Below are 24,176 nucleotides of genomic sequence, written 5' to 3'. Positions count from 1 at the left end.
GACTACCGCATTTTGAACAGTGTGACCAAGCCATCGGACTTCCCCATGCCCCGAATCGACGACCTCCTCGCAAAAGTACGCAAGGGCAGCGTGTTCACCAAGTTGGACCTGCGAGGGGCGTACAACCTCATTCGCATGCGGGAAGGAGATGAGTGGAAGACAGCCATGTTCACGCCCCTGGGCACCTACGAATATAGAGTTATGCCTTTTGGATTGCAAAATGGCTCCCACGTTTTTCAAGCTTTCATGCATCACGTGTTGGCGGGGCTCCTCTACAAGACGTGCGTCTGTTTCTTGGATGACATCCTGATCTTTTCGGAATCGCAGCAGGAGCATGACAGACACGTCAGGGAAGTGCTGAGCAGGCTGCAGCAACATAGGCTGTACGCCAAGCTTGAGAAGTGCCAATTCGACGTAACGGAGGTGGATTTCCTGGGCTACAAGTTGTCTGACAAGGGGCTCGCCATGGACAGCACCAAGGTCCGAGCGGTGTTGGATTGGAAAAGCCCACGCAACCGGAAGGAGGTCCAACGGTTTGTCGGCTTCGCGAACTTCTATCGCAAGTTTATCAAAGGCTTTGCTATGCAGACAGCGGCCATCACGGACACGCTCAGCTCCAAGAAAAAGAAGTTCATCTGGACAGCGCAGGCGGAGCAGTCCTTTCAGGCACTCAAGCGTCTCTTCGCGTCGGAAGAACAGCTGCTTCATGTCAACCCCAGCAGGCCGATGAGGGTTGAAACAGACGCCTCAGACAGGGCCGTCGGAGCCGTCCTGCTGCAGAAGGACCCGCAGGGGGTTTGGAGGCCGGGAGTGTTTTACTCCAGGAAGCTCAGCAAGTCCGAACAGAACTACACCATCTGGGACAGGGAGTTGCTGGCCATTCATGCAGCATTCAAAGCGTGGAGGCACTTCCTGATCGGCACCAAGCACACGGTGCAGGTCTGCACGGACCACAAGAATCTGGAGCACTGGCGCACGGCACAGTTCCTGAACCAGAGGCAGATACGTTGGGCTGAGTTCTTTGCGGACTTCGACTTCCGAATAGAGTATGTCCCGGGGGACACCAACATCATGGCGGACGCGCTCTCCCGTAAGCCACAGTATCTGGAGGACGCCACGCCAGCGGCCGCCATGCACATCTTCGCACCAACAGTGTGGGCGTGCGCTGCGACAGTGGACCTGGAGGCGGTGCGACGAGCGTTGCAGAATGACTCCTTCGCGCAAGCTAAGATGGCAGAGATGCAAAGGGGCACGGCGGCGACCGATGGGTTCCAGCTGAGAGATGGATTGCTCATCCGTAAAGGGGCCATCTACGTGCCGGGAGACGAACTTTGCGCCAAGGTACTGCATCAGCTGCACGACGCGCCCACTGCCGGGCACTTTGGCAAGGAGAAGACGGTGGAATTAGTCGCCAGGGATTTCTGGTGGCCCGGAATGAGGGGAGGTCGCGGACTACGTGGCGAGGTGCGACACCTGCCAGAGGGCCAAACCAGTGCACAGACCGCCGGCCGGACTGTTGGAACCGCTGCAAACTCCGGTCGAACCATGGGAGAGAGTCGCCCTGGATTTCGTCACGGATCTGCCCAGCTCGAGGGGCAAGACGGCTGTGCTGGTGGTGGTGGACTTGTTCTCCAAGATGGCACATTTCATCCCGTGTGCAAAGGTGGCCACGGCGGAACAAACCGCCAAACTGTTCATAGACCACGTGTTCAAGGTTCACGGTCTGCCACGGTCTATTCTGTCCGACCGCGGGCGGCAGTTCATCTCGAATTTCTGGCAGAAGCTGATGGGCTTCCTAAACGTCAAGATCAACCTGGCGTCGGCGAGACACCCGCAGACCAACGGGCAAGCGGAGCGGGTCAATGCCATCATGCAGCAGTACCTGAGATGCTATGCGAATCAACAGCCTGCGACGTGGGTGGATTACCTGCCGCTCGCCGAGTTCGCCTACAACAACACGAAGCACGTGTCCACGGGGGTCACGCCGTTCTTCGCCAACAACGGGAGGCACCCCAGAACCTTCCCGGGACTGGAAAGAATGGTGGAGGGGGAGCCGCAGACAGCAGATGCGTTCGCGTCGGAGTTGCAGGAGGTCCACAATCAGCTGCGGCGGCACCTGGAGCTAGCCAAACACGCATACAAGGTGCAGGCAGACAAACACAGAAGGGTTGGCGAAGAGATCCATGTGGGAGACTGGGTCTGGTTAGCAGCCCACGCAGTGCCGGCCAGGTCGTTGGCCAAGAAGAAACTAGGGCATAAGCAACTGGGGCCCTACCAAGTCGAAGAGCAGGTCAACCCGGTGGCTTTCAGGCTGGCGCTTCCGGAGGGTTCCAGGATGCATCCGGTGTTCCACAGATCGGTGCTCACTCCCTACAAGGCACCTCACAGATTTCAGGAACCAGGAACGGCGCCGAGTCCGCTCCGAGAGGGAACCGGGCAACGGGGGGTGGCACAGGAGGTGCGCATCAACGAAGTCACGGAGATTTTGGACTCCAGATGGGGGGAAGAGGGGGTAGAATACCTTCTCGCTAAGGAGGGCACCCCGGCCAGTGCCAACAGCTGGGTGCCGGGCTACGCTTTAGACGAACCTCTGCTCAAGGAAGAGTTTCATGCCCTCTTCCCGCATAGGCCAATGCCAGCGGACTTTTTCGACGACTGGATTTTCACGCCCACGCTTTCAGCCAGCACGTTCCGGGGGTTCGACTCGGATGAGGAACCGACACGAGACGCCAGTTCCCCGGAGGGGTCGCCCTCGGGATCTGCTTCAGAACCCTCGTATTGGTGGGATGATCGACCAGAGGAGCAGTGGCGCAGGAAGTGGCTGGAGGGTCCAGGACGAGCAACGCCTCCAGAAGGAAGCGAGGGAGAGACGGACATGGACGTTTTCGGGGACGACCAGGGTTTCGAGCACGGCGGCACAGAGATGGAAGCAGAGGTGACCGTCGTCGACGAGAGCAGGGAGGAAGAACCGGAAGACTTCAGATGGAGGCCCGCCACGGGAAGCGAACTGTACCCGACATTCGTCCCCTTGACACGGCAGCACCCAGCTCCAGCACCGGAAGGCGGGGAGGGGGAAGAGGGGGCTTCGAGGGGGGGATGGATGTGTGGGGTTCAGGAGCAGAGGCGAGGGAAAGGGAGGAAACAGAGAGCGAGGGGGAGGAGGCAGAAGAAAAGATGAGTGATGACGACGACCCGAGATCTCCGAGTCTTTCCAGTGAATCAGAAGATTCACAAAAAGGAGCACCAGTGGCCAGGGCAAGGGGGGAGACTAGGGGGACACCCCAGGAAGATAGAGCCAGAGGGGACTCAGAGGGGAGCAGTTGGAAATCGGGACCAGCGTCACCGCCAGAGAGCAGGGATGAGGAAGGGCGCCAGGGATCAAGCGCTGGCAGCTCACAACAGGAGGGAGGGCACGAGTCAGGAGTGGCCACACCTCCATCGGGGAGCGAAGAGACGGTTAGACGGAAAGTGGAAGGTTGGGCGCGCGCGCCAAGTTCAAATGCACAGGAAGGTGGCGCAGTAGGCAGCCCGGAAAGGGAGCCAGGTCCTAAAGCCCGGCGCAAGGAGACAGAAGGGTCCGGGGGGTCAGTGTCAGAAGAATCCCGGAAGGAAGAGACCCCGGGGGGCAGAGGGACCCAGAGGAGAACTGTCAGGCGGAAAAGGTGGAGCAGGGCTAGGATATTAAGTTGGTGCGCAAGGGGCGGAGACTCAGACGGAGCTTCGCCGATCTAAGCATAAGACGTAGAGTTGCGCGCAGCAGCTTGAGAATGGAGACTGTAACTCAATAAAGACTTTTATTTAATGATCGCTGGCTGGCGTGATCCTCTGTGAGCTAGGATCTGGAAGCAACCCTGACATATATGTACGACCTTAAAATTATTAAAACAATAATAATATTTGATATTATAATATTAATGATATAATAAGATAATGATAATAATTATTTTATTTATACCCCACCCATCCGACTAAGGCTGCCGGAGCCACTCTGAGCGGCTTCCAACATACATGAAAACATAAGAAAACATTGGGCACTTCCCTATACAGGGCTGCCTTCAGCTGCCTTCTAAAGGTTGCATAGTTACTTGATCTTCTTGGCTCCAGGATCACACGACTCCATGCCCTCACGACGTTTCTCTCAGGGATATCATACCACACCCTCCAACATTTCTCCGATGGAAATAGGGGCGTCCGAAGGAAAAGCGGGACTTTCCGGGATCAAATCAGAAACCAGAATGGCTTCTGTAAATCCAGGACTGTCCCTGGAAAGTAGAGACAAAAAGCATGAGGATCCATGGGGATCCGTGCTTCAGAACCACGGTTTTGGGCCATGGAGTTTCCAGGAAGCCGTGGATCCGAGTTTTTTTTGTGGTGCAGGCTGTGCCCCTGGCTATGATGTGTGATTTGACAGTGATTTAGGGGTGGCCGAATGCAAAAGTGTGAGGATCCATGAGGATCCGTGCTTCAGAACCACGTGTTTGGGCCACTGTCTTGCCAGGAAGCCATGGATCCGTGATTTTTGTGATGCATGCTGTGCCCATGGCCATGCTGTTTGATCTGGTGACTTCAGGCTGATCTAGTGCAAAAATCATGAGGATCGGATCCGTGTTTTTTAACCATGTTTTTGGGCCATTGCGGTACCACAAAACAGTGGGTGCCTGATTTTTTTGGTTCTGCCTACAGACAAATACGTGGTGTAGAGTATCATGGTGTTTTTATTTTGTTTCACTATAAAAATCATATGAATTCATGAGGATCCATGTTTTTGTGGTGCTGTAGTGTTGAATCCACATTTTTTATAGTCCAGTCTGCAGGTGTGCCTTCCAGATGTGTTTTGACACTGGATTTGTTGGAGTTATTTTTTAAAAAGTGGAGGATCCATGTAGATCCACCTTTAACCCAGACCCCTTTTTCTGCACAATGAGTTTTACACACACACACATGCATTGAAGACACCATCCACCTCTACTCACAACCAGAGTAGCCCATTCTTTTTCTTCCATTTCTTCAGTAGATTATCATGGGTGACAAGGGAGAATTTAACCATTAAGGTGTTACACCAGAATGGTTCTAGACTACATTAATCTAAGGATGTGATATTTTTTACTGGGCAGTCTCTTGTATCCATTGTAATGATTACCGTATTTTTCGCCCTATAGGACGCACCTAGATTTGGGGGGGGGGAATAAAGGGGGAAAAATTATTCCCCCCCAGGTGCATCCCAGAACGGGACCCAGAGCGGGCAGCTTCGGCATCGCTCTGGGAGCTTGCGGCTGGGGGACAGGGAAGCCCTCCGCCAGCCTCCAAACCACGTCGGGAGACAGTGGGGTGGCGCGCTGCGCCTCCCCGCTGTCCCCCGAGCTTGTGGGGCTGGCGATGGGGCTCTCCTGAAGCCTGGAGAGCGAGAGGGGTCGGTGCGCACTGACCCCTCTCGCTCTCCAGGCTTCAGCGAAAGCCTGCATTCGCCCCATAGGACGCAAACACATTTTCCCTTCATTTTTGGAGGGGAAAAAGTGCGTCCTATAGGGCAAAAAATACGGTATATTTCCTGAACAATACAACCCACTCTCATCCTGCCACCATCCCTACAATAATAGTTCTTCTCCCACCTCTTGTATTCGCCCATTCTCATCCAATCATTTTCTCTAGGGACTCATATCCTCATTTCCCCCACAGCTTGGTTCGCCAGAGGTTTAAATCATCACCATCATAACTCATTGCAAGCTACAATTTAACAGGCACAATGTTTGTTCTCAAAATGAGTGATTAGCTTTTATTTAAGATGAATATGAAAGAAGGCTAGATTTATTCTGCTGGCAATTATAAAACCCAAGAAGGTGAAATACCTCCATTTTCATTTTGAAATTTTAAAAAAAAAACCTTTAAAAGGTAGCTGTCTTCACCGAGCATAAACAAGTTTCATTCAAATTCACTGCTGTGTCAAAAACAAAATTAAACTAGAACCTGATTTTGCAAGTATTAAGTTCCAGCAATGGAATGATGTGCATAAATGGAGTGTGTAATTGTTTTCTGGGAACTTGTACTAACTCAGGTAGTTTGCCATTCAACACTGAACAAAAAGGTACGGGGATATCCAGACAGCAATACTGAAGAAACTTACATAAGCATATACTTAATTTCAAGGAATCTTTTTTTCATTTATGCAAATGAAGTTTAAGACCCACCAGGAGTTAAATTAGAATATTTAATACCTTGCAAAATAATTTCAGGTAGCAATATTGGAAGAGAATCACTGTGAGCCCCTATAACTTGCTCCTTGGTCAACTTAACAGGCATTTCCTTAAAAAATTCAAGGCCACAGGCTTCCAAGTTTTTTACTGAATCCAAAAGCTGGCATGGCTTTCAAATCCTTCCCCTTATATTCAAAATGTAGGATGTGCAATGGCAAAAAAATAGCATAGCTCTTGCTCAAACCAGAGGCAAAAAGATTTTAAACAATATCTTAGCCCATGTCTTAGACTGTATAACAAAGTCTTAATAGTTTCCTGTAAATACTGAAAGGTAAGCAACTTCGTTCTCAGCTGCTGCCTGATTTTCTGAGCTATGAGCAATCATGAAGGTGCAGTAGTACTAACAGGAATGACAAGACAGAATGACAAGGCATTTTTCAGTACTGAACTCAGGTTCAATGGGGCTTACCTCCAGTTAAGTGCATATCGGATGTACTCTTAAGGGTTTACAAAAGGAAACAAACTGCTCTTAAAAATACCTGCAGCATTTTTAAAAGCAGCAATGAGATATTTAGAATCAGTTTTAAAATCAATTTATATGTGCTCATGACTGGAAAACAGAGACATTTTTATGACTATTTACCAGAAATCCACGTTAGCAAAATCCAAATGTGAGGTTATATATTACAAAATTATTTGGCTGCATTGTAAGGCAATCAGTGTTGTTCTTTTCTACAATGAACTGTACAAGAATGACAAATAGGTACATGATTATTTTCAAACAACTCTAGAGATGTACTGATTACAGCAGCCAAACTATGCAATGTATCTATTACAATGTAAAGAAATGTCTTGAAAGGAGAAAGGTGTGAACTTGTATCCTTCGCCTGCGTAGAACTTGTTCTGAAATTCTACCCTGTAAGAAGAAAAGAACTACATTCAGATAAAGGCAATCACACGGACCCCGTTCAAAACTGCTAGGCAAACATGCTCTGAATCGTATCGACAATGAATAATTACTTTCCAGTGGAACATACTTAATGTCAATGAAGGATTCATTTACTTTAAAAATAAAAATAAAAATTAAGCTTTACATTTTTTAATTAAAAAATCCAAAACGTTTTGCTAGCAAGCCACACACACACACACACGTATATATTAAAAGAAACACACATACCAGTGAAGTCGTACAGCATGTAGAAAAGCAGAAAGACCTTCCATGACTAAAAGAATGAATATTGTTAGAACCATAAATAAGGCTGAAACTGGTATCAGAAGGATGATCCCATAAGTCGCATCCACGCGAAGGCCCACTCTCATGATCATTGCCCAGAGGACTTCTGATAATTCTAAAAATAAAAACACAATAAACTGTCCCAAATCCTGCTTTTTAATACTTCACCACATGGCATGCCTAAAGGACAAGTAATTTTGCCAGGGACACATTTCTCATTATTAAAAGCAGTTGAAGATGTAATACCTTAATCATGCCCTGCTCAGATGCAACAGGAAACTATGGCTTTGGACTATGTGGATGAGCTGTGGAAAGCTCTTAGCTTGCATGATCTGTTGTCCCCACTTCATACTGGCAAGACTGGAAGATTTGCTTCTGCTTTTAAGTTAAGTGTATTTCCTATGGTGTCTAAAGTTAGGGAAATGCAGTTTGCTTCTTCATCTTCAACCCAATACTGCCCATACCAACAATGTATCATGCTGAATGTAATTGAACTATATGATTTGAACTCTAGCATTTGAACACTGAATATACTTCTGTTACTCATGAAAAATATTTTAATAAAAACTTATGTAAAAAAAAGCTGAGGTCAAACCATGGTTTCAGATTCTGGCCTCTTTACTAACCATAGCTTCAATATACCACAGTTCTTATACATTATAGGGAACAATGATTATAGTTTAAAACTGAAAATGGATTGTAAAGGTTCCAAGCGGTTGCTCGAGAACAAGCAGGCAATTACCTGCCTACTCCATAGTAAAGCCTTGCTTTAGGTGCAAAAATAAACTTTATCTGTCCAGAGCGCCACTCTCCTGTGGCTGGCTCATTCACTGGCAGAATCCGTGAGTGGGTGGTTCTTAAACTTTCCCCAGCAAAGCAATTTCTTGATGCCTAGTCCGCGCCTCCCCCCTCTGCGCGGAAGCTTACTGCGCAAGGAGGGCGTGGGTAACGGAGGACCCCTCTCCTCCCCGCTTTGCCCAGGCGAGGTGTCCTGGCACCGCCTCGCCTCCCCCAAGCCCTGCATCTCCTCTGCACTAGAGGCGTGGGTACCCTCCTCCGCTGAGGAGGTGCTGCTTCCCACGATCCTTGGAGGCTCTCTATAATCCATTTGGCTTTTCCTCTCTCCCTCCTCAACCGATGGCAGTTCCCTGACATGAATGCTTCCAATTTCCTTGCAGGAAACCAATTTTTATTATGTCTGAATAGGACAATGAATATGCACATTAGAATTAAATATGTTTTATATTTGTTTTAAAATCAAAAGCGGGGAGAGACTCCTGAAGAACCAAGGTGGGAACAAGAAAATAGAGCGTTTGAGACTGCATGCAGGATACTTACGTGCATGGGCCAAACTGAGAGCCCAGAGCCTGAGGTATGAAGCAGAGTTGGAGATGCATCCTAGACAGTATTCAATGGTATGGATAGCTTGATCCATGAATACATCTGTAAAGTTAAACTAAAGCAAAATAATATGTAAACATACAGATGTACCGTATTTTGCGCCCCATAGGACGCTCCGGCCCATAGGATGCACCTAGGTTTTTTTTGGGGGGGGGGAATAAAAAAAAAAATATTTCCCCCCCAGGTGCGGGGCTGGAAGAACCAGGTCGGGGAACAGTGGGAAGGCACGCTCTGCCTCCCCGCTGTCCCCCGAGCTTGTGGGGCTGGCGATGGGGAGAAGTACGCTGATCCCGGGACTGCAGGCAGCTCTGCGCCGCCATCCGGAGCGGGGCGGGACTTAGCGCCCTGCTCGGGATGGCGGCGCAGATCTGCCAGCAGTCCTGGCACGGCAGGCAGCTCTGCGCCGCCATCCGGAGCGGGGCAGGACTTAGCACCCCGCTCCCGATGGCCGCGCAGAGCTGTGCTGAGCCGGGGACTGCAGGCAGCTCTGCGCAACCCTCGGAGCAGGTCTCCCGAGGGTTGCGCAGAGCTTCCTGAAGCCTGGAGAGCGAGAGGGGTCGGTGCGCACCGACCCCTCTCGCTCTCCAGGCTTCAGCGAAAACCTGCATTCGCCCCATAGGACGCACCCAGATTTCCCCTTCATTTTTGGAGGGGGAAAAGTGCGTCCTATAGGGCGAAAAATACGGTACTTTAGAATTCCCGGGACACATCAAATTCATTTCAGTAGGTGGTCTCCAGTGCTAGTCATATTCAGAGTAGACCCACTGAGATCAACAGGCCTACAGAGTAGGACTTTGTTGGGTATCAGGAAGGACCAAGCAGAAGGTCCCAGGTTTAATCGCCAGCATCTCCAAATAGGGCTGGGAGAAAATCCTGCCTACAATCCTGGAGAGCTGTTGCCAGCCAGTGTAGACAGTAATGTGCATTGCCACGTCTCAGTCAGCCTGTCTGAACTTGCTCTATAGTGTTTTTAACTGGTATTCCTTGGGCAGTTTTTACCCTTAATGTAAAGGTAAAGGGACCCCTGACCATTAGGTCTAGTCATGGGCGACTCTGGGGTTGCGGAGCTCATCTCGCTTTATTGGCCGAGGGAGCCGGCATACAGCTTCTGGGTCATGTGGCCAGCATGACTAAGCTGCTTCTGGCGAACCAGAGCAGTGCATGGAAACGCCATTTACCTTCCCGCCAGAACGGTACCTATTTATCTACTTGCACTTTGATGTGCTTTCGAACTGCTAGGTTGACAGGAGCTGGGACCGAGCAACGGGAGCTCACCCCATTGCGGGGATTTGAACTGCCGACCTTCTGATCGGCAAGTCCTAGGCTCTGTGGTTTAACCCACAGCGCCACCCGTGGCCCTTGTTTTTACCCTTACAGCCCCCAAAAAGCACAGAGAAGCATTAGGTTTTATCTTAGGCACATACTCCATGCATGGGAATGTGGAGGCTTCACAGCATGCTGTGTCAATCATGCAACACTATCCTGAATCCTCTGCAATACGCAGTAGTTCTAGAGTAGTCAACTCAGCATGAAAAGGCTCTCTGGAGGCAGAACATTTGAGAAAACTATTGCTAGAAGTTTTCTAGGGGTTATTTAGATAGCACCCTCAATAAGCCCAGCACAACACAGTAACAAATTACAAGATGACAGGTCCCTTCCCCAAGGAGCTTACAATCTAAAATTTAACACAGGGAGAGGAAGGGATTTATGGGCAAGGGTAAATGCAGGGGGATATGCATTAATTTAAATGCCAGGGTGCAGGACACCCTAAAAAGGGCGTTTTGAGGAGGGGTTTGAAATAAGAGCCAGCATCCTGTAGGTGGCCTGTGCACATTTTGCAGTCTTCCAGATTGCTGATAAATGCATACAAGTCACAAAGGGGAGTAGTCCTTCCGAAAGAAATAAGGGACCCCTGACCATTCGGTCCAGTTGTGGCCGACTCTGGGGTTGCGGCTCTCATATCACTTTACTGGCCGAGGGAGCCGGCGTACAGCTTCTGGGTCATGTGGCCAGCATGACTAAGCTGCTTCTGGCAAACCAGAGCAGTGCATGGAAACGCCGTTTACCTTCCCGCCGGAGCAGTACCTATTTATCTACTTGCACTTTGACGTGCTTTCGAACTGCTAGGTTGGCAGGAGCAGGGACAGAGCAACGGGAGCTCACCCCGTCACGGGGATTTGAACCGCCGACCTTCTGATCAGCAAGTCCTAGGCTCTGTGGTTTAACCCACAGCGCCACCCGCATCCCTCCGATAGAAATATAACACCACAAACTGAAGGGGAAGGGGAACACGCCCTGTGCTGCACTGAGAGGATTCCTTTTACATAGCTCCAAACTACAGGCAGTGTCTGTGAAACACACACATCTACCTCTTCTTTCTCCTCATCTTTGTGCCTGTGGTCCAAAGAGCTGCTTCCTTCTTCAATATCATGAGTTCTCAGCAGAGCAATTTCTTCTTCACTTTCTTTTCGTACTAACCGGTAGCCTTTCTGGAGAATTTAAAAATAAAAAATTGAATTGTATCACTCACCCCACCTCAACGGCCCAAGTTGGATTACAGCAACCATGCAAGCCATCTCCACCAGCCCCCCAAAAACCCAAGTGCTAAAGATTTCGTTCTCAAGAAAGGTGACCAACTTTTAAAAATGAAATGAAGCCTTCTGTATTTCTATCTCAGTGCTACCCAAATTTTTGAGAGCTGAAACACACTCTACTCCCAACCCTCTACTGAATTAAGGTTGCTTTTATAGTGTGTGAAAAGTAAGAATTAGCTGCACTTTAGGGAACCCTCCCAGTGGCACAACTTAGCAAGACCTCAAGGGCCAAAAACAGCCTCACAGCAGAATGACTGTTCACAAGATCAACAACTGGTAAGGGTCATGTCAATACCTGGGCCAGCTTGGCAATCCTTGCTTTTTTAATAATAATAATAATAATAATAATAATAATAATAATAATAATACAGGTGTCTCCCCACTTTCATACGTTTAACACATGCGTGACCGCACCTGCACAGTGCCAGGAAATAAATAAAATCAATTTAAACAGCAAAAAGCCACAAAAAAGGCAAAAATGGCCCAAAAATAGTGGGGAAATGGCCAAAATGGTGCAAAAAGAGCAAGAAAATGGTTAGCAATCCTATGACCCTTTGCGCTGATATTTCAGGCTGTGGAGAGTTGGAGTTTGAAAAAGGAGATTTGGAGAGAACTATTGTGGTGAAGTTGGGTGGGTTTTTAGAGTAGTTTGGCTTTTAGACGGTGATCCCCACTATACATGATATCACATATGTGTGCGATACCCGGGAACGCAACCTCTGCCTGTAGTCATAGGCTGGTCAATTGGGCTACACTGTTACAGAACTTCATTTTATTACTTTTGGCTTGGAAACATATATATATATATATATATATGTCCTATTCTGTAAAAAAATGGTGTTTATTCTTATCCTTTTTTCCTTGCCCCTTAACCAAAAAGAACATGTGTTTACAGAGCCATCAAACTAATTCAGAGAACATACATTTAATTGGAAGAAGGATTTTGCCAATCTTATAACACACATGCTACCATAGGCAGTTATTTCCAATACATACTCTATATGCTCCGATGCTTTGGCCTCCATTGCTCAACCAGTATAAATAAAGTGGTTTTCCAAAAAGCAGCACTGGAACTGAAAGCACAGCAACAGACAGGAGAAATTTCTGTAGAACCATCTGTTTTGAAAGAGAGGAGGCAAAAAAGACAAAGTTGTTTTATATGGAGGCTGATTCCCTCCTCCCTACACAAAAACCACTAAAACTCTCCTAATGGCAACTGCCGTGCCTCAGAATGCAACAGGTCCCCCAGTGCCCAGAAGGGTGGAGAATCTGTGGACATCTCCAGGAATCACTAAACTACAACTCCCACAATCCCTGAATGCTGGGAATAGAGCTAATGGGACTTGGTTCCAACAACACCTAGAGGACCACAGGTTCCCCATCTTTGGCATATATATTACCGAAAGGATTCAGATGGGCGTCAATTCTTTGCAGGAAAAGGATTTGCATGACAACTGACTTAAATGCCAGTTTGGAATTGGGGTTTCTTTTCATACTTTATCAATTTTAATACCATAAAAAGTAAGGCCACAACATTTATTTATAGTTCAAAAGAACCCTTCTGATCCCCTGCCAAGGTGACCATATTAATCAGGCAGATTTTTTTAAATAAAAGAGTTAAAGTTGTGTTAAAATTGCAGCTGGCAAATACCATCCTAGAAGAGGGAGGGGAAGAAATGACTTTCCTAATATGATGCCTCCTGCAACACATGTAAAAATTTATCGGTTAACTAAAAACTGAGCTTATGCATTGATGATTCAGTTCTATGCATGCTTATTCAGAATTCACAGTGTTCCATGTGGTTTACTTCTCAATACGTGTATTTAGGACTGCATTTGAAGATTTTTTAAAAACTGGGTTACAAGCCCTAAAATGAACACTTTTGTATGGCTGTCTGTTCAATTCCATATATTTCTCCAACTGCCTCTCTTCCTTTCAAAGCATCCACTTGCATCTCCATACACACAACAAAGACAAAAACCAAATCAGTGCAGAAAGAACAGCAAAGAGAAAAATGTGGGGAAGCCACATATTAATATTGCCTTGTTTATACTTTGCATACATCACTACAATATTTCCACATTTATGCTTTTTCTTCCATGCCACAACTTTCATATGCCACTTCATCCCAGGCCACTGTGCCCACAAAGTCTTATCTTTTCATTTATGCAATACTGAGTTGCTCAAAAAGAAGTGTTGCTCTTATCAGAACATTTTATTCCTTTCTCTAGAATCAAAAAGATGCCTCCTAATTCCAACATACACACTGTCCAGACTTGTACCCCGGGGAGGTCACTGTGGTGCTGCTAACGCAGTGGTTTGACTTCCATCGTCTCCTGAGACAGATGGATGCCAACAATACCAGCACAGGGAAAGACTAACTTCCATACATGCCTAGAACCAAGTACAGTGGTACCTCTGGATACGCACACTTCAGGATGCGAATGCGGCAAACCCAGAAGTATTTTTCCAGCTTTCGCCCCGTGCGCATGCACAGAAGTGCTCTTCCACGCCACACGCATGCGCAGAAGCGGCACCTCTGGTTGGGAATTCCTCAGGATCTGATCAGAGCTCCGGAACAGATCCTGTGCGCAACCAGAGGTACCACTGTAATACTTTAACCTAACTCTTCCCAAAATTCAGTAACTACTGCACATTCCCAGTACATATACCCCAAAGTGGCTCCACTCCCCACACCTTCAGCCACATTAGAAAAGATACATTTAAGCAACCTAAATTAGGTACTGTTAAAGACCTGTTCATTTCAACTAAGGAAATTTAAGTACATGCCTAACTATTCCTTTGAAATCAATGCAGCAGAAGAGTTGTGTGTTTTGCTTTCTCTTTAGGAAACCCTGAACTGCAAGACCGGAGACAGGCAAAGATAAGGAATTCTGTGACTATCTTTCAGATTATAAGGCTTACCAACCTGTCCTTCGAAAAAGATGTGTGGTTCTCTCTTATTAGGAAATAGGAACATGTTAATGAACAAAATTAAAATGCTGGGAGCCGTCTCAGAGTTCTTCGCGCTAAAAGCCAACCATTTATAGATGATCATAAAAGCCAGGTATCCAAAGATGGAAAGAATGAACAGAAGTTGAGGAATGAACACCAAATAAATATTGTACTTCTTCCTGAAATGCCTGGTGGAATAAGAAAAAAGGTGGATTTCGTTTCATTTTTTGTATTCAAAGTGGAAATCAGTTTTACAGAGAAAGCTTATACATACATAAATATACTGTCTATGCCAAGAAAAAAGAAGCAACCTCCAGATGTTAGACCACAATTCCCATCATCCCTAACCACTGGGCCATGATATGGGAAGTTGGAACTCAACAACAGGAGTACAGTTACCCCATCTCTGATCTGAAAAATGAATGCCAAGACATTTACTGCCCAGCAACTCTCTTCTACAATGTTGGATAAGCTGCTACTTACAGACCTAGGAGAAAACTGTTCTTTGCCATTTGTAGCCACAGGATAGATGTCTTGGAAAGAAAGGTGGTAGGAGCAGGGAAGGGAGCAGAGTAGGTCATGCCCGCCCTGTGGAACACCCCCCCCCCCCCGCGTAAGATGTCAAGGAAATAAACAACTATCTGACTTTTAAAAGACATCTGTATAGGGAAGTTTTTAATGTTTGATGTTTTACTGTGTTTGATGTTTTAATTTGCTGGAAGCCGCCCAAAGTGGTTTGGGCAACCCCGTCAGATGGACAGAATAATAATAATAATAATAATAATAATAATAATAATAATAATAATGATGATGATGATGATGATGTTAAAAAATAGAGCAAGGTCATGTATAAGGTTCCCTACTAGCTAGGGAGCTCTAGGGAGCCTTAAACAGTAGGCTAGATCTTGAATAATAGCTGTGCTTGTTCATCAACTTGATTTTTAAAAATAGGTTATACATAAAAGTTATTCCAAGAAATTCCCACCTCGAATAAAAAGGCATACCAAATTGTTGCAAACAACTGAAGCACACACAAAAAACTATCAACAAACAACAGAGCTAAGGAACTGGTGTATTAAAAACACAGAATTATTTATTATAATGAAATAATTATCCTATATACAAACACTAAACTTTTACTAGGCCAAATCCTATACTTGACTGTATATTTCAATATATGCCCAAAGTGTTTCAACACAAAGGTTTTCAGTGGAGACCTTATTTAACAAAGAACCCAAGCACAAGAAATCTATAAAAAATTAAAATATGAATAGCCCAGAAAAAACCCACTGTACATAAAACACAACAAGCTGATACTCACCAATAGGCTTTGATCCTTACATATAAAATTTCAGAGGAGAGCAAAGCAATTCACCTCAAACCTCCACTGTACACAACTGTCCTGGATAAACTGATAGTTTTCAACAACCACCAATTAAAACCACATAAATATATACCTTCAAAAATCCCAAACCTCAAAATTAATCTTCTCAAGACTTATCAATTCATTACGACCCTCAGTACAAACCTTCCCAAGCCTCATGTAACTAAGAAAGAAAACAACAGAGGAGTGATATAAACTTGCTAACCGCTAAAGGAGAAATAGTTTTGACACACCTAGCACCCAGCAAAGGCTTTGAATCTGGAGCAGCAAGATAAATCTGGAGGGAGAATGTAGGTTATAGTAATTGTCATGGAAAGGTTTGCACTAATAGTCATTGATAATTTGGTAAGCTTCAGTTTGTTGCTTTATGTAGAGCTGTTTTCATTTTATCGTAAGAACAGGAATTTTAAAAATACATTTATGCCTTTGTTCTGCTTTTGGTTGCTGCAATTCTCCTGTGAAGACACACACTTACAAGTGGTTAAGTCCTCCTAAGATGACCCCAAACGTCATGTGGGTCACTCCAATAATTATAGACATTTTCATTTTGAAGGAATTCAAGAAACTGAGACGATTGTTCGCCAGGTTCCAAATCTGGTAAGAGAGAGAGGAGGCAGATAGAATCAGACATAACCGAGGAAGAGGAATGAGATATTGGCTCAGATTCTAACTACAAGCAATGATTTATAGAGCACAGTATGGAGTCCTTGTCAAGCATTCCTGTATGCAAGGTAAGCAAGAAACCCCATGTAGCTCTTTTACAAACACACTTTAGTTCTCTTGCAAGTTAGAAAACATGGGACACCCAGAATAATATCCTTGAAATGGAAAACCATGCTGCAGTGGAGACAGCAAGGTGGGACTATGCTGAGAATTCTTTGAGGGAGAGGTTCCAAGGGGGCAAACTGAAATGAGAAAAAGGCGTTACTAAGTGGCTCTCCTGACAAGGGTGGGAGCTGACCAGGTATAGGGAACATGAACATGGGGGGGGGGGGTTTTCACAAAAATAGCACATAGTGCCTTTAATCAGCTACCTTCTGTGGGACAAAGCTGTTAGGAACGCAGGACGCTGCCTTATCCCAGAAACAGGTCCTTGGTCCAGCTAGTATTGCCTATGCCAAGGGTGAGTAGCCTGTGGCCGTCTAGGTGTTGTTGGGCTCCAACTCACATCAGCCGCAAACAGAATGGTCAATGGAAAAACATTATGGGAGGTAGAGTCCAGCAATAGCTGGGAGGGCCACATTTTCTCCATTTCTGGTCTACTGACAGCAGCTCTCCAGGGTTTCAGGCATAACTTTCTTCCCAGACCCACCCAGAAATGTCAGGGACTGAACCCCCCACCTTTTGCATGTACACTTCCTTAAGAAGTAAGGAAGAGTTGCTAACCCTATAGGACTATCCTAGCAAACAGAAATATTTATAAAAATTAAAGCTGTAAATCTGTTGACCTATGATTCAGAACCATAAAACTGCCATTTTTACTTTATAGGGTCATCGATGCCACACAGTGGAAGCTCCAGGGAAGAACACTAACCGGATCTATGCCAAAAGGATAAGGTCCTATGAACACTCCAGTTGCATTTGGATTTAACATCAAATACTGATTCTTCATGTCCTCCTCACTGTTAGAAAAAAAAAGCATGCAGCAGAAATAAGCCTTGAACAAAGATATTTGTATCACCACAATAGGCTATTTGATGTCAGAAGCTTCCGCAAGATCCCACAAGGATCTTGTGACATCTTGCAGGTAGGGCTGGGGAACCCTCCCATCGGAAATCCTGCCAGTCAGTCACTCTACACAATGGTTAGCTACATGGAACAATAGTCCAACTCAGTATTTACAGCCTTCCAGAGGCCTTGTGCAACCTTCCCAGGAATTAAAAAGAAAAAATCACCTGGAAGTCAATCATGAGGGAGAAAAACACACCTCACCTGGGAGAGCATTCCACAACCATGGGGTGGCCACTGAAAAGGCCCTGTCACAGGTCAATACCAACAGAGCAGCCCCTGGTGGTGGTGGCACCACCAACAAGCATACAGGTAGCTAGTAAATATGTCCTTCAAGTGAAGGACACATCCCTCTCATTAAATGATTGAGAAAAGCTACCACAATATTTTAGAATGGCAGTTACTGGCTGTTGCTTTCCAGTAAGCCATTTATTATTCTGCACACCACAAAAGATACTTCATAATTGAACTGAAAGGCTAAAAAAATTAATCATGAAAATGGCAGGAACTGGAGGCACATTTCATTTACCGTAGAACATGGGCAGGCAAACTAAGGCCCAGGGGCCGGACTGGCTCAATCACCTTCTAAATCCGGCTTGCGGACAGTCCAGGAATCAGCATGTTTTTACATGAGTAGAATGTGTCCTTTTATTTAAAATGCATCTCTGGGTTATTTGTGGGGCATAGGAATTCATTCTTTTTTCCCTTCTTTTTTCCCAAATATAGACTGGCCCCCCACAAGGTTTGAGGGACAGCGGACTGGCTGCCTGCTGAAAAAGTTTACTGACCCTGCTGTAGAATGAGTGAAAAGTATGCTGTGACAGGTTTAGGACACTGCACAAGTGGGGAGAGATACCTCTGAGCTTCCTATCTCAATTCAGTAGGTTGCTTTCACACCGCACTGGGTTTAACAAAGGAGTCACTCACCGCCACTCCACAGCAAACATTTGGGAAACGTTCCAGTGGGAGTCAAATATATTCAAAGACTTTGAAAAACAGTCATTGTAGATCAGGCCAGTGTATACAGAAAACAGTCCCATCAGCAAGATGATGTATCGTCCTTGAAAAAACATCTTCATGATCTGCAAATGTTAAAAAGGACAGGCCCACTGACTGCCATGTGAACTTCAAAGATAAGACCCTTTGTTACATGTGCAGCACATAAAAGCTTTGATGCACTTCCAAACAATGTATTTGATGTGGTGCAGTGTCCAGATACGCCACAATTCACAATTCCCGCAATGTGTGGTAGAAATTCAGCAGAAGCAGCCAATCTTAGTAAGGATGCAGTGTGCTTTGTGCATAAAAATATAAGAAACTGCTCTGCTGGATGCATTCAGCTTCCAAAAGTGGTCAGCCAGATGCCCCCAGGAAGATCACAAGCGAGGCATGAGGATTTGCTGAATTACATCTCTGCTATTTAGAATTTACCATCAGTTTATGCATGCCTTTGGGTGAGTCCAACACGTGGCGCTTCCACACTAGAAAAAGTTGTCACCTTCCATACAACAATGGATGAATGATTTGCTCTCCCTTGCCCAAGTCAACAAGAGAAAAAAGGAGCTAACGATGCACTGCAGCTCCATCCACCCCAGGCAGCTTGGCTAATGATCAGGACGACTGGAGGGCTTTCTGCAATGTTTTTGGACTACACTCCCATCATTCCTGACCCAGTCCTGACCACTGGCCATGCTGTTGGGGCTGATGGGAGCTGCAGTGCATCAGGATCTGCGGGCCCTTCGAAAGATGCAATTCAAGTTCCAGCTTCCACCATCCCTGACTAGTGGCCATGCTGCCTAGGGCTGCCAGAAATTGGAAGTTCAGCATGATCTGCAGGGACACAGGCTGCTCAATTCTGCCTTAAAGTATTCCCCCTTCTATGTGGCAGATACACAGGAAAAACTCCAGTGGGGGGTGGGGGAGAACTAAGGGGCCGTTTACAGAAACAGAAATATTGAAAACAATACTAGAGGAGGAGGGGGGGGGAGAAGAAGAAGAAGAAGAAGAAGAAGAAGAAGAAGAAGAAGAAGAAGAAGAAGAAGAAGAAGATTTCATCTGTACCTCGTCTTGTGATCGCAGAAGTTTGGGGTGTTTTTCATATAGTACCATGAACAAAGCAAACAGGAACATTATGAAACCATGTCCACAATCTCCAAACATCACAGCAAATAAGAAGGGAAAGGTGATGATGGTGAAGAGAGCTGCAAAATTAGAGGGACAAAATTTCAGCTTTATAAGCAACTATACATAATGCATAGCATCCATAAGCTGCCTATGCTAGCTTACTCTAAGTCATTGTTTGAAAGTGCCAGAATTTGGCTCATTTTGGCCCTTGAAAGAAGGGAGGAAAAGCATAATCCAGCCACTGCTCTGCTCTTCCATGTTCCCCCCCAAACCCAGCCTTTCCATGAACATTTTTGACACACTCTCTTAGGCTATATGTCAAGCTTGTTGATTTCAGTGGGTCTTCTCTGACGTGCCAAATGCAATCTAGTTCTCCCCTATCCCAGTCTACTCTGCTCATCTGCTGCCCAGGGGGCATCTCCCCTCTGTCCACCTGGATGTGTAACCAGTTGAATTTACTTTGCGCTCTTATGCACTCTGCAGCACACGACAAACCATTGTTGCTAACAAGTGTTAAATAGCAAACACTTTTCCATGCCTTATAAAGATTTCTTAAGAAACTCCTGCAACCATTCCTAACAAAGGGGAAAAAATAAATCCTGCTTCTCAATAAGTATCTTTCAGTCCATGACCCACCTGGATTAACTTCCCTGTAGCTCCCAATCCCATAAGCATCAACAATGTCCTGGAATCCAGAGGTGAATTTATTGGTACGTATCAAAGTTGGAGGCGTTTCTTTTGTTGGTATCGTGTTCATGAACGAAGGGACAGACGCTCCACTTTCACTCTGGTTACAGAATTTAAAAAAGGAGACCTGTATCATTTTTTGAGACGCTGGAAAAATAACACTGATTTCCACATTCTGTTATCCAGACAATGAGCATGAGCAGAAATGGGGTGGGGATGCGCAGAGTCAGACTTGAGCAACCCCAGCTCTGATGATGTACACATACAAAACTCTCCATGTCATTCACATGCTAGAGTACTAGGTACTCACATGCTTCAGAACTAGGTGTGCAAACCCCTCCTCTGTAACCATGAGATCCAAATGTGTGTATGTCAGCCAGGGCGAGCCTGTGCAACTCCAGCCTTCCACCTCACCTGATGTCCACAGAGGTCTACAGACAATCCTCAGAAAGCCTTGCTGTTTGCTGAACTTCAGCCATAACCTGTTCATGCAAGGCACTGAGTTTCATTATCCACGCAACTCAGAGCCTCCTCCCTTCTATTTATAAAGAAATGCATGTAATTTATCATTCATACTGAAAACCCTGAATGCTACATGCTGCCAGTGCAACATTCTCTCCTACCATTCAGCGCAGTGCAGTGGGTCCCAAGCCCACTCCCTCCCTGCTGAGATGAAGACAGACAGTCTCCTTGCTGAACGTCAGGCACATGATGCAGACCTTTTTACTCCAGCAGGGGGTGTCTGGTTTTATGATAAATTTTATTGTCCCATTTTCTGTGCATTGTTTTTACGTACATTGATTAGAAATGTTAACAATTAAGTGGTATAAAAATAAATAAAGCAAACTAAAATTTAAATCACTTACAGATCCTTCCTCGAGGGCTCGGCGCATGTTTGGCAGGTCAGCCACTGGGCACCAGACCTCAGCAATCAGGCATTTGTTGGTGACATCAAAGCTGCAGAGATTCAGCACGTGGTAAATGGCTTTCATCTTCTTCACTTGGACATCCCAGGTGTAGATAGACTCAGACGCCTTGCTTAAAACTTGCCGTAAATAATCTTCAGTCTTATGCAGTACCTTTGTTGTTGTTTTTAAAAAAATATTTTAAACTATAGCAAGAACACTGAACGAACAGGGCAACTTTATACAAAGTTCACACAACTGCCCTCGCTATCTATACTCACATAGGTCTTTCAGTATTGATTTTATCTACTGGCAGCTCGAAAGCTATTCCATCTGGCTTCAGGCGGCCCAACTAAAAATGCTTTCAAGTTGTAAGAAATAAGAGTAGGGTTGTACAGTCTTTCCATCAAGGGGCACATTCCCTCAGGGAACATCGGTTGGGGCCCCCCTGTTTCTGGATTAACTACTCCAGAATAAAGGCCGCCCTGCTACACTTCCCACATGCCTACCTCCAATTTGAACTGCCAACACACAAACGTAAGATGGACCAAGTGGCGCAGCACAATGGCCAATCTAGTCCAGGACCCTGTTATCATCGTGGCCAATCAGATGCCTGTGGGAAGCCTGCAGTCTGGTTCCATCCCAGCTCAAGTGGAGCCCATCCGTTTTGCACTGGCCCGCCTTGTCCCGGAAAGTTCTCCAATATCTAACAAACCCGAACCACTCCTCCCAACACCACTGTCTCATCCACACACTGAGACTACAAAGCTGCACCTGTCTAGCTGGCCCTTTGTTAGGAACCAGCAGAATTTTCAGAGAGCCTCTGCAGATCGACCCAGAAGTGAGTCCCACTGGGTTGGATGGGTATCAAGAGAAATTATTTTCTTAGTACAACAGACCAGTACAACTACTGGAAAGCATGTAATTATATTCTGGCTTGAGTTTATACACATGCTTTCACTCTCTCTTACACACACACAAAGCGAGGTAGAGAGCGCAGATGGCAACCAATTTCTTTCCAGACAGTTGGGGAAGTATCTTCTTTTCTCCCAAGCCATACAACCAAGATTTTTTGCCCAATCAGTTTATTTTTTATCAAATAAAGTATCGCCCTTTTTATTTGTTCTGAGAAACTACATAGAAAGAGGAGAGTAAATGCACTTTAAAAGGCAAAGGGAGGGGACCAAACAGGTAGGAATGACCTTTGATAGAATGAAAGAGTGCGGTAGCTACAACAGGTGTCAGGTGCTGAATAGAAGAGGTCTGTCTTTTAGATTTCTTAGGTGTACACATTTTATATGTAAAATCCTATGCCTGAGTACACATATAAACTGTAGAGAGTTCCCAGAAAGCAGAGCCAATGTTGCCAACACCTGTAAAAAAAGTGAAGCTGATCATCCCTCGTTTACATTAAAGTCCGTATGGTTGAAAGTTGGCCCAACCTCTTCCTTAACATTCTTCCATGAGACGATTTGTGCCTGAAAGGTGCACCAGCAATTTTCTACTCACCATATGAAGATCCTGAATGCGAACCTGAAGTCCTTCCATAACTGTTCGGCGCTCCTCAGGGGTGCTAGGATAGGGGTAGACATGGCAATGGTAGCTGGCAAAAAAACAGAAATAGTTTACATAAAAGAGCCCAACATAGAAGAGCAGAGCAGAACTGCAAAACAAAAGCAGAGGGAACTTAATCTGGTCTTGCAAAAACAACACAAAAACAAAGCCTAAACTAGTTCTGGGATATAGGAAGCTGCTTTATACTGAGTCAAGAGCGCTGGTTTATCTAGCTCAGTATTGTCTACTCTGGCTGGCAGTAGCTCTCCCAGGTTTCAGACAGCAGCTTTTCCCAGCCCTAACATGGAGACACCAGGGAATGGACCTGGGGCCTTCTGCATTCAAGGCAGGTGCTCTCCCACTGAGCTACAGCCCTTCCCCAACTTTGGATGCAGAGCTGAAGAAGTCTGCCAGGACGATGGATCAGCACAGCAGCTGTCAAACTGCGTACCAGGAAACAAAGGCGCCTTGTAAGTTTTATCAGGGGTTCCGGGTTGAGAAGTTCAACAATGGCAGACAAACTCTACTTAAAGTCTTTTTGCCAAGAATAATTTGCAGGTATGCAGTAAGGATCAGGGTTATGGTCAAATCAATATTACTGTATTTAATTGAACGTAATGCTCACCATTTTTGGCCAAATTACATCACAAAACACAGGGTGCACATTAGATTTGATGGAGCATTAGATTTGATTGCAAGCTTGAAAAACACTGCTAACATAGCAAATACTTTTTTGGTTTCAAGGTTTCGAAAACTGAGGTGTGCATTAGATTCACATAAATATGGTATGCTGCCACCTTACTAAAGCTAGGCAGGCCTGAGTCTGATCAGTGGCTGAATAAGAAACCTCCAGGGCACTTTGTGCAGGTCACCTTATTGCCACTGAAGAAATGCAAGATACAAATGCAATTAATAAGCACATATGTAGCCACAGAAGTCATGTTTTCAGGCGCATACTCAGTTTCCCAACGCCGATGCTGTTATTATTTTACAAAGTGGTCAAAATATAAAAATCTCAGTAGGAAAAAGTAAAGCAAATTAAAGTATGTTAATTCTTACCAGTCACATATTTTCTTAACTTTCTGGCCTATCTGTTCACCCCAATAAGATATTAAGAAAACAAACCATTTGGTAGGTTCTCCCTGAAAAGTAAACATAAATTGTTCAATTAAACTTTGGCCTACAGTTCCACTTTACTGGTGATCGACTAACCACTCATATTGAACCAACTGCACAATTTTTTTAAAAAATGAATTTTGATAAACAAAAAGGGTAGATAGGGGGTTTTTGTATTCTGTGAAGAGATTCCACATGCACAAAGCTCTGGTACAGGCTTAACTCTTAAAATCCCCAATGAACAGGAAAATTATGGCTAACCTTATTGAGACTGCTCCCATTCGCCTAGTGCCCGTATTTGA

The 24,176-nt window shown here is 45.6% G+C and overlaps 1 protein-coding gene across 1 annotated transcript in view; it reads right to left on the bottom strand.

Annotated features, from left to right (window-relative positions):
• Positions 1–5,746: 5,746 nt before the first annotated feature.
• The window catches only part of ATP6V0A2 (ATPase H+ transporting V0 subunit a2), a 29,326-nt gene continuing 10,896 nt past the window's right edge, over positions 5,747–24,176 (bottom strand). Inside the window, exons 7-20 of the mRNA XM_082203779.1 lie at positions 23,818–23,900; positions 22,714–22,807; positions 21,166–21,378; positions 20,249–20,399; positions 19,550–19,689; positions 18,416–18,570; positions 17,295–17,382; positions 16,236–16,354; positions 14,351–14,564; positions 12,417–12,536; positions 11,196–11,315; positions 8,764–8,881; positions 7,369–7,540; positions 5,747–7,107 (exon numbers count right to left, since the gene is read on the bottom strand). Of these exons, the coding sequence (XP_082059905.1) occupies positions 7,008–7,107; positions 7,369–7,540; positions 8,764–8,881; positions 11,196–11,315; positions 12,417–12,536; positions 14,351–14,564; positions 16,236–16,354; positions 17,295–17,382; positions 18,416–18,570; positions 19,550–19,689; positions 20,249–20,399; positions 21,166–21,378; positions 22,714–22,807; positions 23,818–23,900 (1,887 nt within the window). The 3' untranslated portion in view covers positions 5,747–7,007. The remainder of the gene's footprint in view (positions 7,108–7,368; positions 7,541–8,763; positions 8,882–11,195; positions 11,316–12,416; positions 12,537–14,350; positions 14,565–16,235; positions 16,355–17,294; positions 17,383–18,415; positions 18,571–19,549; positions 19,690–20,248; positions 20,400–21,165; positions 21,379–22,713; positions 22,808–23,817; positions 23,901–24,176) is intronic.

Source organism: Podarcis vaucheri, assembly GCF_965113315.1.
Source record: "Podarcis vaucheri genome assembly, chromosome: 16".
NCBI lineage: Eukaryota > Metazoa > Chordata > Lepidosauria > Squamata > Lacertidae > Podarcis > Podarcis vaucheri.
The sequence above is the reverse complement of the archived record's forward strand: the minus strand, read 5'-3'. Positions and strand labels throughout refer to the sequence as shown.